Source organism: Larus michahellis, chromosome 1 (assembly GCF_964199755.1).
Source record: "Larus michahellis chromosome 1, bLarMic1.1, whole genome shotgun sequence".
Classification (NCBI taxonomy): Eukaryota; Metazoa; Chordata; class Aves; order Charadriiformes; family Laridae; genus Larus; species Larus michahellis.
In genome coordinates, this window is record NC_133896.1 from 93081625 (window position 1) to 93097673 (window position 16049).

General features: G+C 47.1%; 1 protein-coding gene across 1 annotated transcript in view; it reads right to left on the bottom strand.

Moving 5' to 3' along the window:
• The window catches only part of WDR3 (WD repeat domain 3), a 21175-nt gene continuing 5126 nt past the window's right edge, over window positions 1-16049 (bottom strand). Inside the window, exons 6-26 of the mRNA XM_074593395.1 lie at window positions 15711-15821; window positions 14573-14674; window positions 14342-14439; window positions 13333-13428; window positions 12768-12998; window positions 11826-11919; window positions 11346-11447; window positions 10416-10501; window positions 9822-9957; window positions 9049-9105; window positions 8238-8338; window positions 7975-8086; window positions 7725-7859; window positions 6093-6143; window positions 5355-5420; window positions 4425-4517; window positions 3811-3858; window positions 2930-2973; window positions 2312-2440; window positions 1423-1516; window positions 1-799 (exon numbers count right to left, since the gene is read on the bottom strand). Of these exons, the coding sequence (XP_074449496.1) occupies window positions 638-799; window positions 1423-1516; window positions 2312-2440; window positions 2930-2973; window positions 3811-3858; window positions 4425-4517; window positions 5355-5420; window positions 6093-6143; window positions 7725-7859; window positions 7975-8086; window positions 8238-8338; window positions 9049-9105; window positions 9822-9957; window positions 10416-10501; window positions 11346-11447; window positions 11826-11919; window positions 12768-12998; window positions 13333-13428; window positions 14342-14439; window positions 14573-14674; window positions 15711-15821 (2148 nt within the window). The 3' untranslated portion in view covers window positions 1-637. The remainder of the gene's footprint in view (window positions 800-1422; window positions 1517-2311; window positions 2441-2929; window positions 2974-3810; window positions 3859-4424; window positions 4518-5354; window positions 5421-6092; window positions 6144-7724; window positions 7860-7974; window positions 8087-8237; window positions 8339-9048; window positions 9106-9821; window positions 9958-10415; window positions 10502-11345; window positions 11448-11825; window positions 11920-12767; window positions 12999-13332; window positions 13429-14341; window positions 14440-14572; window positions 14675-15710; window positions 15822-16049) is intronic.

Below are 16049 nucleotides of genomic sequence, written 5' to 3' on the forward strand. Positions count from 1 at the left end.
GCAAGGCAGTTGAGGCTTTACTAGAGAAATATCAGGACAAAACTCCATGAACAAAGTTGTCACAGAAAGCATATAAAAATGTGTCTTTAATAGAGTGCAGCCATGTTTTTCCCTGTCCCACTAAAAAGCGAGTGGCTGCAGACCAAGTTCTGACACTTTGGTGGAAGTCATGAAGCTTTGCCCAGAGGCTCAAAGCAGTGCCACAAACCACCAGCAGGTGTCAAAACAGCATAAAATCTTGCCAGCTGCCTTCTCTGGACAGGACATGGTCTCACCAGCAGGTCATGTGCTGGACTCACTCCACTGGGTCAACGCTGCCAGAATGAGCTGATCTCTTCCGCAGCAGAAATCAACTCCATTTCTAACAGGCATTCCACTGGAGGAAAAGTGGGTGCACCTTTGACAGGCACCTCAGAAATAGTTCAAATGCATACATTTGCAGCAGACCAGCGAGTTCATCTCAGAGACAACCATTCTCAGTTGGGTTTATATGCTGGGTTATACCACATGGGGAGGGGACAGACTTGGTCCCAGTCACCAGACATCGCCACAGATGTTCAGCCACAGGAACACTTCCATGGCCAGCACTGAGGTTACATGACCCCATCCAGGTGCTTTGGGTCTTGGGCAGCAAATGCTACAGCACTGCAAGAACCATCTTCTCTTTCTCTTTCTTTTTCCTCTTCCTCTTCTTCTCCTCAAAACGGTCCGTAGCATCAGCAAAAAACGCCACCTCATCCTTGGCCTCTATCTCCCTCTTCAGATACTGGAGCCCTGCCATGTTGAATCCCAGCACATCCTGTAGAGACAGACCAGCACCACAGTTGGGCACATCTCAAGCTTGTTAGGGCCAGAGGCTCCTGCACTGGCCACCCACTACTAAGAAATGATGAAAGCAAGACAATCCACAGATTTAAATGAAGCAACACTATTTAAATGTAAACTTCATCTGAGTAGGACAACAGTCAGTCCTGCACTCTGTTCCCCGCAGTTCTCTCTTAAGAGCAGCTATAATCCACTGTTTTTTCCGAAAGACAAGTTGCTGGCAGGCACCTGAAGTTGCCTCTGGGAAGATGCACAGTCTGCATTATTTGAGAGACTAGCAGCCCACAGCAATGCCCAAGAGAAACAGAGAGCTTATTTACCTCCTACGTATTTAGAAACTAGCGAGCCAAAGCCCAAATACATACATCAAAGAAAATGAAGAGTAAATGAGGGAGGGAGCATGAGCACAGGCTCACCACTGGGCAGTCTCACATCAGGAACATAAGGAAAAGGCAGCCTGTTTGCACAGGGGGAAGGTGAAATGGGCTCAGACTCCCAACCAGCTCTCCCACTGGACACCAAACAACACATGCTCCCAGACAGGAGCAAATAACCTGTTATTCCATATCCTGGAAAAGGGGAGGGTACAACACTTACCCGAGCCTCACTGACTCTGGAGATAGTAGTTTTCTTCAGATTTTCTATCACTGTCACCAGCATGTGGTTGCTTGTGATCTGCCCAAAATGTATCCTGGGAACAAAGGAGGCAGTGATACATTGCAGCATCGTTCTTAGAAACATCAGAAAGCCTCTCTCCTGAACGTCTATGTTCTGGACATAGGATTTTTCTTAACTTAGGTCTCCCCAGACTAGCCTTACATAAAAGGCATGGGCAGATTTACCTGGAAAAGCTATTTTCTGAAGCTTCTCTTTAACATACAGTGGTTCAAGGGGAAGATTTCTCTGAGGGCATGGGCTTTACAATGACGCTGTGTCAGTCAACAGTGCCATTTCAGCCTTGATGCAGGATCTTTCATACCAATGAGACTTGGGGAACCAGAACCAGCAACCTCATCTGAGCATGTCAACAGTCTGCATCCAATCAATGCCTTCCCCTACGCCATTCACCGTGGTCTGCAGTGATTCTTTTATCTCCTGCAGAGACCACCTCTTTATTCCCAAGGGCGCTTCCCAAGAGCTTCAGGCCCAGAGACCTATGAGAAAGCCCAAATTTTCACCACGCTCTTATGCTACATGTGTTCACAGCATGCAATGTCATCTTTGCAGCTCCGAGAAACAGAGTGTATTCCCCAGCTCTGTGCTGTCCCAAGGCACTGACTCAGCACAAGAGCAAGGAGTACTTCTCTGTTCACGTAAATGGCACCAAGTAAGCTCACGACATGCACCAGCATGAGGGGCCCAGAGGACTGGCAGGCCCACTACTGACCAGAGCCCTCTTAGGGCTTCCTCTGATCCAGGTTCTGGACAGCAATAGCAACTGAACTAAGACTAGCAGCAGATCTGTCTGGGCAAATGAAAGACTCACTTGAGCAGGAAGAGGAGAGCTCGGCACAGGAGTTCAACTTCTGCACCCAGGTGAATATATTCATTGAAGAGCCTGAGCAGGTCAGGGACATAAGAGAAGGGCAGCACCAGGAGAGACTCTTCCAGCTCACTGAGGAGAAAGCAAAGGGACAGAAGAATTTGTCTCAGCCACTGCACTGCTACAGATGAGTGGGAAACACTTCCATGTAGGCAGGTTCTGGTTCAAAAGCTGTGCTAAGCATTCATCACTGCTGGTCTGTGGCTGCTCACAAAGCACAGCGTAGCTGTCCAGACTAGGGCCAAGGCCAGCAGACATCATCTGGCACACGGAGCAGACACATAATCTTCCCTCCTCAGAACCCCCAAGCTGCTCTTCACATCTCCAAGCAGCTAACCCGCATACACAAGCTTCATCCAACACTCCCCACGGAAGGAACAATTTCCATTCCCCAATTCCATGCACTCTCCAAAAGAGGCTGCCAGGAACAGTAACTCCAGACTCTCTAGCCACTGCCCATACCCAGCACAAGAGACTGTTCCAGGACTCCAGCCAGTCCCCGGCCCAGAAATTCAGTACTCAGTCACAAACCTGTTCAGCAACAAGGCTCTTGGGACTCACCTTGACTTGACCTTCTTGAAAACTTCTAGCACATATGCAGAAGGCTGTAACAGAGGAAAGACACCAGCTCTGCATATCAAGAAACATTCCAGGACAAACATGTTGCCTTAAGGTCCATTTCACCCAGTTAAAAACATGCAATCACATCTTAGATGGACAGATCAAGCTGAATGTAACAAAGAGGAAACCCCTTCAGCTTTAATCAGCTGCCAGTCTGAGAAGTCCTCCCTCCCCGAAACATAAACCCAGCCTTCTCAGGATACTCTAAACTGGTGAAGAGTATTGTGAAAAATCTAATTTATATTCAACCAGCTAAATCATCTCATATTCAGTTCAATGAATCTTGTACAAACTGGTTAAAAAGCTTGGTGAAACAGACAAATTATACATATAAAACCTTACACAAACTCAGGTATTTTGTGTAAGATGGCACAGCTCCTCTGGAATATTCTGTAGCATGGCAACTGCACCCTCCTGGCAACAGAAGGGTGTGCCTTCAGGCACAGGAAAGGTTTGAACTAGCTTTCCCATATCTTGGAGAATACTATAAACCGCTGGCTCATGATAAGGTATATGATAAGGTCATGGCTACCACCAGCATTATGTTTAACCCTGATGAGTTTAAACTTCCGTAACACACGTGCAAAATAAAAAAAAAAAAAACCAAACCAAAAAAAGCCACAAAACCAAAGCACCCACAAAAACAAAAACCCAAACTGTGTTCACTTTGCACAAGCAAAAGTGCTGAGTTTTCATTTCAAGTTGAACCAAGTAGTCCTCCCTCCCCACAGCAACCCCGTGTTTTGTCTCAGACAGCAAATCACCCAGCCCCCCTCCAGCTGAGAATGGCCCACAGCCTGTGGCCTGGGCATCCCACTTACTGTAATATTTCCATAAGCACGGAGGATAGGATTGGCAGGAAAGGGAACCTGGAAACACAGAATGGGTTAGAATGAGGAAGGTGCGTGTGTGTACAAATGCATATTCACAGAGAAAACTTTAACCCACAGTAGAAAAGAGTTCTTATCAAGTGTCTTCCATCAATTCCCACACTTCTACCCTCCCAGAACATCACTGAAGGCCTCATTTGCAACCACCAGACAATCTCATTCTCAGATATATATGACTAATCCAAACATGTATGAATTTTCTTCCACCTCTTAATTATCACTCTTCCCACTTATATCATAGAGCTTTATTTAGAAAGGAGTGTTGAGATGAAGGCAAAGAATTTGGGATGAATTTGCAGCAGCATGCCCTCCTAGGACAAAACTTACATCCTACTGTGACTTTAAATATAAAGATTGTTGGAAAGAACACACCACTAACTGTGCTCTGGAGCACAGTGACATTTTGTTCAGCAAACAAAAAAGTTTTCAGCAAATCTTTGCTATTTCCAGTTGTCCTGACTTTATCTGCCTGCTGAGCCTTTCCACCTGAGCTGGAAGGATACACCCAACACACCTTGGGATCGGTACATTCCTCAGTCTTTTACCTCTTTTCCTGCAGCTTTGCATATGGCCTTGTGTTCCTTTAGTTTTGCCATCTCTTCTCTATACAGCTCGATAGCTTCCATGATCCGCTCAGCCTGTGCGGCACAAGAACGGCACATCAGTGACACCAGACAAGCCAAGGCAAAGCTCAAGTCCAACTGGACAAATGGAGGTGGAAGCAGAGGGGCTGACACAGAGCATCACAGGACATCTCGCTCGGAAAGGTAACACTGCTCCAGATTGCACCACTACCCTGAGCACATGAATGTCCTGAAGATGTCACACACCATCCACATTCTCCCCACTGTCCCGGGTGCTCTCTGCTGCAGCCTCAGTTGTTGCCTTGGCATTGAATTCCACCCCCAGCAAGCGGGACACCTTTGAGGCACAAGCCAGGGTCGGGCCATTTTGACTATTCAGATTAAGGATTTCCTCTGCACTTACAAGAGCACCAGATTGTTGATATCTGCAGCCATGAAACTACCCACCCGCAAACCTTCCTGCTGTATTTCCCACCACAGGCACTGCAATACACTTCCACCTTCCACAGATGCCCACGGAATTGGGCAGCCCCTTCGGGGAGAGGCCTGATGCCTAGAGAACATTCCAGCTGCCTTGGGCTCCTTTGGGCTGCAAAATCCAAAGGGCAAGAGCAGCCCTGCCTGTCGCACACATGACAGGCAGAGAAAGCTGCAGCTACAGGAACCTCACACCTGGAGAGGAAATAAATCCTGGTGCCTGACTCTCCAGTGAGACCCTTCCCTGTTGGCCATGGAGCAGAACAGACTGCTCCTGCAGGCAGAAGCAATCTGCCTTTATGTGACAGCACAGGTTACTCCTCTTCAAACTGATGCTCCAACCCCATGACAGCCCCCATCCTTGAGAGACTGATGAAGACACAAAGCAATGCTGGTGGACCCACACAATCTTACCGCTTTGATGGTTTCAATAGTCTTCTTTCCTGCCAGCCCCGTCTCTCCTTGCGTCTCTCCAGCCACCTACAAAATACAGAGTTTGCAGCTCCCTCCCTGTGCAGCTGACACATGTAGGCACACCCTGCATCCTGCTACAGTCCATACTAAGAACATCAACCCCATTCCCTAAACTGGTCATTTATCTGGGGAAATACAGGATTTCCCAAGAGCACAGCTCTTCCTCAGGAACAGAGGCACCGTGCTAACACTGAGCTCTGGGAGACAGGTGAACACGCCTCTTGTTCTGCCAACAAAGCCCGAGTGATCCGATTAGTGTCAAAACGATCAGCAACACAACCCGAGCATCTGAGCAAGAGGGATCAGGCTTCCCCACCCATCCTGCACCACACAGACCTGGAAGCAGCTGTCAGAAGGCAGCCCAGCCTTGGTACAAAGCTGGTGTGGACCTGAACTGGGGAGATAGGACGGGCAACAGCACAGCAAGGTTTCAGTGCCCACAACTACTGTGTAGCAATTTGGCCAGCCCCACATGCTCTGCTAAAGTTGTCTGTAGGAAGTACCAGAGTCAATTGCATCATGGGGCAACCACAGCTCCAGCAGCACCTTCCCCCCCTGCACCTCCTTAAAGCAACAAAATTATCGTCCTCTCTGACACCTCTTCTATGCCTCTTACAGAAATAGTTATTCCAGACTTTGTACAGTCAGACTGACACACACCCAGATGGTGCAACTCACCACAGGCTGCTCTTCCTTTGCCACACTCTCTTCATATTCAGCTTCTCGTTGCTACAGCAGATGAGAACACAACATATTAACACAGGTGAGCAGGCAGCAAGCAAGGGTACAAGTCCCTTCCAGCCTGGTTGAGCAAGGGAGCCTGCAGCTTCATGCAGCCCATTGCAAAACCAGGACAAATCAGCAGAGATCAACAATGCCAGTGCAAAATGCCCACGTGTCCCTGGTCCCAGACCCACAGAGAACTCTGGAATCTCCCAGACAGAAAGAAATCAAGGTCTCTACTCTGGATGCAGGAACAGCCCTTAGAAAGCGCACCAAGCTGAGACATAGACAACAGCAATTCAGTATCAGACCTCCCACGCAGCACAGAAGAAACAAGCCTAGAAAAGTCCCTGGGTTGCCCTAACCTACAAGAGGAAAGGACCTACTGTCTGGCATCTCTCACAGGAACAGGACTCCATCAGTGTGTAATTCACTACTGGTATATTCAAGCCCACTATGTTATTCAATTTTCACCCAACACACACTTTTCTGGCATCTGGAAAAGGAGATGTCTCTGTCTTTTCTTTTACCACCATCATTCCTAGCACATCAACTACCGGGCATCAAGATGCTGCCTGTGGGTCACCTCAGCTCTCTGCAAACAGGCTGGGACAAAAAAAAACCCACAACATTTATTGCAGTTTTCTTACCCACTCCTAATTCTGCACACAGTGCTACATCCTTTACCCCACTCTGGTTTGAGAACTACTTTAAGAAGGGGAGACAGAGCCAGACTCCTCTGAGGGATACAGTGAAAAGACAAGAGTTACAAACTGTTCCAAGGGAATTTACAATTGGATATGTGAAACAAATCCATCCACCAACCCCAAGGGTGGTTCAGCACTGGAACAGCTGCTCAGACAGCCTGGAAAAAACTCCTTCCTTCAAGATGTTCATGTATCAAGACAAGTTTTTGAGCAGTCTGATATAGCTTTAAGGTTATTCTGCAGTGAGTATGGGGTTGGACTAGAGACCCCCAGCGTGTCCTTCCAGTTGAAGTCCTTCTGTAAGCCTACAATTCCTCACAATACATGCTCAAAAGGAGTAAAAGGGGCTTCTTCGAGCATCCCTGAGCTCTGGGGCCTGCTACTGAGATAGAACAGAGCTCTCACGTCTGGAAAAGGGGAAAGCAAGACAAACCGAATTTAACAGGAGCAGTGCTCTCCATCACTCCCCAACAGCCACCTGCTGAACTGTCTCCAAAGCACACTTGAGTTGAAAGAAGCACAAGAGACTAAGAGAGGCTCAAAGAACGTAGACAAAAGACCTGTAGGAAATGACAGAAAAATCTGGGAAGCAAGAAAGAAGCAAAGCAGAGAGCGTATTAGCCAGGCATCTGCAATGCAGGACACACAGGAGAGCACCAGCAACACCTCCAGTGCCGTCTCCAGACAGCTTGGGGCAACAGTCCCATCACGTGAAAGATGCCAGTGAACCCTGGGCACCTCAATACCAGGCTGCGGTGAGTAATGAGCAAGTCTGCCAAGTATGGAGCCAGACTCTTCCACAGTGAAAAGTAAGGAATCTGCTTGCTGGCAAGAAAACAGGTCAGGAAGCTGTCTTTGGCAGGAAGGATGACGCTCTTACCATCTCCCTCTCCTCTTCCAAAACAAGTGGCTCCCTTGTCCTTTCCCAGAGGCGCAGGGACTTGTCATGGGATGCTGACACCACGTAGTCTCCATTGGGACTGAGTGCCAAACACCACACCTCCTGGTGATGCCCCTGCATGGTGGACAGAAGAGGTAAGACGTGAACACCACCCAGCTCCCAGCCCCCAAGGGAAGTGCTGCTCATGCAGGGATAATGCTTCCTTTCAACAGCCTCCAAAATTTCCTACCTCCAGCGTCTGGATGTGCTCAAATTTATCTGCATCCCACTGTTTAATCTTGCCATCCTTCCCAGCTGTGAAGAAGAGATGGGATTTCGCGACAAACTGCAGATACATCACACTGGAAGGGAAAAAGGCTCAAATTCACTCACTTGGGGAACACTGCAGACCTCCCCCCACTCTGCGCTTGACAAAAGGGTCATTGCTGGATGACAATGCCTTGGGACATCAAGACAGCCCACAATCCAGAGATGCTGTAGGATTTGACTGACCTGTCATCATGGGCAAAGAGAGAGCGGTGACAGTCCCCAAAATCCAAGCCCCAAATCTTCACATTCCTGTCCGCAGAGCCGGTTGCAATTAGAGTCCCATCCTACAGAGCAGCAAAGAGAAAGGAGCGTTTGAGTAGCTGGCTGGCAGCCCTGTGAGGAATCGCTGCTGAACCAGTGACTAAAGCAGTGCTGAGTAGGCAGATACCTGGCTCCTGAAACACGCCTTCCTGATCCCTCCACCTCCTCTCATCAGGGTGGCCCATACTTGTGGTACTGGCACAGCTCACTGACAGCACCCATGCTCTTTTCTGAACCTCTGCAGGCATTTAAGACCATAGCTATATCTTGACATTTTTGGCTTCCAATGAGCCTCATTCCAAGGACACCCCAGAGCAAGATGCAGACCAAGAATGCACAGGCATGAAGAGGCTGCTCCACCTCAGCACCTGCTCTCTGCTCCCACTAATGAAGATTTCGGATGCTATTCACACTTCAGCAGAGTAACTTCAGCAGAGAGCAGGCTGTACCTCCCAAGATGAATGTAGGGAACCCCCACAGAATTTTGGTTTACACTCACAAAATGCCCAGGTCAGTTCTGTCCGGACTGCTACTGCGTGACCCCTCCCAGTGAGCACAGTGGCATCAGGGGGGTCTTGCTGTATCCTATCAAGAAACTGCTGACTAAGCGAGGAGCAAGGAAGTGACAAAAAAAGCATTATCCTAGAGGCCTTGATGCCAGCAGAGGTTCTCACAGTCATCAACATCACCACAGTCCCACCTGCAGCACATGCACAGCCCTAATGGTACTTACATAGGAGATGTCCATACACAGCACAGGCAGCTTGTGTCCATACAGAGAGAGGAAAAACTGAAGCAGAAGAAAGATGTCTCAGACATGCTGGGTAGCAATGTGCGAAAATCTCAGGCTCCAGGCTAGTTCTGCTCTACCTCAGGAGCTCTGTCTTTCTAGCACTGCCCCACTTTCATTGTTGCACCCAACACAGTTCGCAGCAGGGCCATGATGGCAGAACTGAGATGAGGGTGGATGCACCCAAGGAAGCTGAGCTAACTCTGGTGCTGATCACCACTGCCTATGGAGTTTATCTCTGTTTCTCTTTGTGTACCTGTCAGTGCTGGTCTGTCTTGTGTCATTCCCTAACATTCACATGCTAATACACAACTTGAAAAACTACCACACGTGCTTACAAGGAAGATTCTCCTCCCCCAGGGCTTTGCCTCTGCTATGCCCTATTTAATGCCACATGTGACACATCCATCCCCAGCCTTACAGTGCCTCGCAGCTCTGGAGTACCATCATGCCCACAGGGTTTAGAGTGAACCTCGCCGTCTGCAGGTTCACTCTACACTTTCCAGAGGAAAACCAGATTTTTCTTCCCCAGTGCGGGCCAGCCATGGCTCTGTCAAGTTTGCCAGCAAACAGGCACTTGAAGTGGGATGCACAGTCTCTCTTTGATTCTTACTAGTGTCCTGCAATAAACAGACACTTTTCCTGTGCGTTCCCGATCTCTCAGGCTACAATTACATCACACCCTGCACAGCCTCACAGCCCATTTGGTCCTGCACCTTGAGCGTGTCAACGTAGAAAATCTTCACAGTACAATCCAGTAAGGAGACAGCCAGCAGTTTCTGGTTGGGGCTGTACCGCACACAGAGAACATCTTCATCCAGCTGCAAGATGCGCATGTGTTTCATGGAGAGCCTGGCAACAAGAAAAGGAAAAAAAACAATCGTTATCCCAAACAAACAAGTTGGGAAGAGGCATGAATACAACTCTGACATTGCACCCTGGGAGCAAATTAATTCTAACACGTAGCATCTCATTCCTCACTAGGACTTGAGCAACACAGAACTGGAAAAAAGCACAGCACTGCAGGCTGATAAACTTCACTGCTAAATTTACCACTTAATGATCTGGATGCCCATCATGTGATTAGAGGCTAAACACACACACACAAGCAAGGGACCAGAACGTGGCAAGTGCCCTTCCCCAGCTTAAGCTCAGACCTTCATCAAAGAGCATGAAGCTCGTGCTCTTCTCCACATGTTCCACAAACATGTCCTGGGCACTTTTCATAGTGCACAACAAAGGCCAAAGCATGTTATCAATGAGAACGGATACTGCAGCTGGATGTACTCTAGAAAGGTTTATTTTCTCACCTTTTCTGAACGCTGCTCTCATCCTTCACAAGCTCAAACTCCCAGAACTTCACACATTTATCAGCACCTCCTGTCACAAAGCCACGCTGCAGGGAAAAACCATAAAATTATAGTGAAACCAGTTTTGCTATAACCCAGTTATAGCAAAATTCTACAGACAGGGAATCATCAACACACGAGGAGGTTTTTTGAAATGCCCCCCATTCCCACAGCACTAACATCTAAGAGGACACCACCAGGACCAAAAACAATTTCAAAAGCTCTGGCAGGCAGCTATAAGACAAAGAAGCCAAACGTAAATCAAGGCATGGACTGAAACTTTGGGACTGAAAGCAGCCATCTCAGCCGTAGGTAATGAAGTGCATGTGTTTTGAGGACAAGTTGACACTCTCACTGTTACTGGATTGCACTCACCCTACCACCACCCCACATGTGCAGCCTTCTTAAGGAAGAACAGTTCAACTAAGTGCTTTTACACCAAGAAAAAGGGTAAAATCTGTCCCGTATGTTTTAAGCTGTGAAGTAAATAAATGCCAGGCAGGTTATTACTTGCTATTGTTTTAATTCCACTGCAACAGCGCAGCTTCTAGCGCAACATGACCATGTAAGAAAACTAAGGCAGGCATACACAACAAACAGAAGAAGGCAGAAGTTCACAGAAACTAGTATGAACCTGAACTGTGAAAGTCAAATAGAGTGGGTGCGTGTAAAATGTGAACACAGTAAAAAAGAATAAAATCTCTTTTTAGTAGTACTGACCCATTTCTAGAGGGAAGTGTGAGAACTATTAAACACTACCAGCTGCATCCTCCACCTCCCAGGATGGGAGGGTTTCCCATACTCCCATCAGCAGTGAAAACACAGCACTATAGAAAGGAGCAACATGAAAAGCTGTGCAACGGATGACGCTTAGAAGGGTGGCTGAGTTACCTGGTCTGGTGAAAGAGCAATAGACCACACCGCCCCATCGTGACCATCAAGTGTCTCCATCAGACTCCCAGAAGCCAGGTCATACAGCTGCAGCTTCCCTGTCTGGGGAGACACATCACAGAGGACAAATCAGTCCCTCCGCCTTCACAACGCACAATAGCTCCGAATAGAAAAGCACCCCATGATGCCCATCTCCCAAACCAACAACTTAATTCAATGGCTGTTACACACAGATGGCCAAACACAGATCTCCATCAGGGTCTTCCCAAAGCTCTCCCCAGCTCTCCAGCTCAAGCCACAATAGCTACATAAAGAGTCTGGGAACAGAGTAGAACCTGACTGTCAGAGAGGTTTTTACACTTAAACCAGAGTGCTTCAGGTCAGGAGATGCAATGTATTTTCTGTAAAGCTGCCTTAATGACATTTTCATAACATGTTTCCAGACCTGGGCAGTCTGAAGAGCAGAAGGACACTATTTACCTTGGTGCCAATGATGACTTGCCGATCTCCTGGGACAAAGAGTGAGCAGAGAGCATACTCACAGTCCATTGTCCGGATGCACTGCAAGGTCGATCTGTGGACAAAGGCAGAGCACAAAACCTCTCATCACACACAAAATCTGGCCCACTAAGTGAGACGTGCTCCAGAGCGGCCTCTGCCCACAGCTGTCTTTTCCACTGAGGCTAGAAGATACACCACCACCATCCTATCACCCAAATGCTATCCAGCATTACTGCTAAGAACATTTTCCATAAAATCATGCCATTACACAGTCCACCATCATGACTTATTGCTGTCATGAGCAAGGACAGAGCTCCTGTTCTCAAACAGGAATTCCTGTCATTCACGAGAGGAGAGAAGAACATAAGATAGCACGCTCAAAACGAAACAGAGCTTGGAATCAGCACCACTCAGGAAACACTGGGACAACACGCTAGATCAAAACAGCAGCCTACTCAGTCTAATACTAGATCCTTCAGATAAGATGCCAAGAAACCCACATGTTCCCTAAGAACAGGCAGTAGCTAATTTAGGGTAACAGTTAGTACCTCTTATTAAAAATTAAAATAAAAAACCAAACCAAAACCCACAACAAAATAAAGTCTCTACCTGACTGCTACGTATGACCTTTGTGCTTAGAGATTTGTCTTTCCATACCTGCCACTAAACTAGCCTCAGTGCTGCTTTACAGCATCAAACTGCGTGAGTTAATTATGCAGTTTTAGCTCTAGAGCTTCTCAGTTTCCCTAATAAAGAAAGAAGTCAAATAGTTTTCTATTTATTTCCTTTACTTCATTCACTATTTTGTATTTCTCCATGGCCCCCTCTTCCTTACCACTGCCCCTCTGAACACAGCATCCCTGAGTCATGGGAGACTGACACACATAGAGCAGAGGGAACTGACACAACTGGACTGCGTACCTGTTCCAAATCTTCACAGACTCTGCAGCTGCTGAGAGAATGGCAATGTTGTCAGAGCTAAAAGCCAACGTCCTGACGTCACTGCGGTGGCCTCCAATGGTTATCTTGGATGCACGGACAGCCTGTGGGACTTGTGCTGACAGGTTCAGGTTGTACGACTCAATGATGTTGTTCTGGAGCAGCAGTACGATCTTCAGCTCTCCTTTTGGAGAGAGAATCAAGTCAAATGACCTGTTTGATTAGACAAAATCAGAGCTGTACAGAGCGGCAATAAGACAAAATGTAGGAGGGATAAAATATCAAGAACAACTGAGAAAGAGGAAAATAGACCAAGTCCACGCCACAAGCAAGTGCACACTAAGCCAGAGAGGTGTCCAAGAAGGGGACCATTGTGGAACATAGTTGAATGGACTGGCAGATTGTGGTAGGCCCCTCCCCAACTCCAAGCTGAACCAGATGTTGAGGGGGAAATGTCTTCCATCTCCCCCTGTAATGAGCTGGGGAGAGCTCTCCCCAAGCAGCTCCGTAACCACAGCTCAGGCTCTACAACAGGCTTTCCACTCACTTGATTTTAGAAGAAGCTCTGATGTTAGTGACCCGCTGAATCTCCTCCTGCAGGCTCAGCTCCACACTCCTTTCAGGCTCCTCTTCAGAGTTTTGGCTAGAAATGTCAGATAATAGAGGAGAGTTAAATAACTTGGCACAGGCACCACAAACTAACACAGGGACAGAGAATAACAGAGGGAAACCACTTAGCCTGCTGAAAACAACCACCCTCTTATCCAGCACTGCAACTACGTTTAAGAACAGGGTGAGACAGTGAAGTTCATGCTGGTATGCAGACTACCAAAGAGATAATCTGTCCTAAAAAAGGCAACCCCTCTAGAGCCAAAGCACTTCAACATGGCACCTTAGAAAGATGGGTACAAAACAGACAACAGAAAGCTGCATTTTAAAAAGGGAGATCAGCTTCTGCTTATCTCCTACCATTCACCAAAAGCCGTCAGCCATTGCCGAAGTGCATCTCCAGATTTACATGCCCTCTGCTTCTGTTTCTACTCTGGAGCCGGACCTCTTCCTAAGGGCTGTTATGAGGCACCCTGTTAAGTGCCAGGATACCCAAAGAGAAACTTAACATGAAGTAAACATTAAGAAAGCTCTCACATGTATCTCTGCCTGCTGTAAAACAGGAGATGAGGTATCGGAGTCACCCTGATTTATCAGATGAAACTCTCAACAAAGTCTTATCAAGGATTTTATTTGATGCACCAAGCAGTATAAATATGAACGTCAGGTAGAAGTGCTCAGCTCTTAAAAACCCAGTTTTTGTCCATTCCTTCGCACACGTTAGCTTTTTTTGCAGGGAGAAGACTCAAAAAGAAACGTATTTCCTTAGTCTCTGAGAGCAGTGTCATTCAGACAAGCACAAAGGATGCACAGGAACAGTGACCCCAAAATACAACAGCTAGCACAGGCAGAATGACCAATAGCTTGGAGTTCAACCACTGTGTCATGATGCTGAAGGGCTTTTCTAACAGTTCTCTGGATACAGACAGCATCCAAAAACTGCTTACTTTGCTTTTTTCTTTGCTTTCTTCATTTTCTTTTCCAACTTCTTTTGGACTTCCTCTTCAGAAAGGACAGAGAACACTTCCAGAACAGAATCTGTTCCCTAGAGACAGAGCAAACAAAGTTAAAGGCACGCAAAGCCCTGGCTGGCCCTCACGTAAACTACCCAAGGTGTCTAACAGCTTCCTCTACAGCTCGATAGCAGAGACACGACCCCCCACCGCCCCATTACTTACATGGCAGGCCAAAATCTTGCCTGTTCGGTCTGTGGCAAGAGTAACTACTCGGTCTCTGCCTTCTCGCATGATGGATCCAACTTTGCTGCACTTTACGAGGCGCTACAGGGAAAGAAGGAGAACAACTTTGGTCTGAAAGGTCAAGTGATCTTCTCGAGCAAGCTCAGAAACCTACTGGCAAGGGAAGTCAAGAGGAGAAGAGGAGGAAATGAACCTACAGGGTCCTGATAGCAAGGATAAAACACGGGACAAAACAAGCACTTGTGTGAGCTACAGGATTACTTCCTTATGTTTTGCTGCATTTTAGCTGAAAATAGTCATCAACAGCCTCAGTGGAAGAAAAATTTAACTTTATTGGCAAACTATAGACATATATGTATAGAGATACAGCTGAATTTTTATGCTACAAAGGCAGCAGAGCCCAGTTCCTCTGTCAGAAGAGGCAGAGAAGGCAAGAACAAAGACTCTTAAATGGGTAATTGAAGGGAGAGAAATCCTCTGGAGAGGAAGTTGGAAAAACATTTAAAAAGGTCAGGTATCTACCTTAAACTATAGTCTGACATCTAAGGAGGAGCCCAGAAAGTTCCACTGGAAAGACAGATTCAGTAAAGTCTCCACCAGCAGCACAAATGGAAACAGCTTTCTGCAATCAAATCTCACATCATATTTTGTTATGGTGCAACTCTGACCTCTCAGCTTCTGCTACTGACCTGCAAAGCTGAGCATCGGCACTGAACTCAAGAGCTGCAGACCAGCTAGTAACTATTTTGTTCCCTTGTTGTTTGATGAAAGAGCTCTGTTAGCATTATTGAACTTTAAACATGCGCTAGTCCTCCCCAGAGAGAAGGCAAAAAAAAAGCTTTCACTGGAGAATAACATGTGTATGTGTTTTGGCACAAATACTGCTGCTGATGTTTTGCAGGTAGATGAGGCAGCAACTGCTGCCAAGGAAGATGTTACGAAGAAAGACAAAAATTACTACGTTTTCCCTAATAGGATAAAATTGACACCCGGGGTATAAACCCAATACACACAAGCAACATGTGAGCGACTCAAACTCCTGCTAGTTCTACAAGCAGCACCGTGGAAATGGTGTTAGATACACCACCCCACAGACAGCATGGAAAACTGAGCTTACTTCCTCAGGACACTCATCCAACTCTAGGGTCTCATCCTCTTCAGTGTTTTCTTCTCCTCCAGGTGAAGACCCTTTGATTTTCTTGGATTCTGGTTCATCGGGGTCTTTTACCTGTTCACAGAGAAAAAAATATATAAGGAGTATCTTAAACCACAAGAGCTACAGTGTTCTGGTTCTGTCTCACTTGCACTTCATTTCCCTGGAGGAACAAGTAGTCATCACACACTGCAACAAAGGAATGGCCTACAGCATGCCTGTAGGCACCAAATACTCCACGTCCTCCCCTGCTTATCATCCACCCACAAGACTGTCTTCTCTAGCCTAAAGTCAGGAAGATCT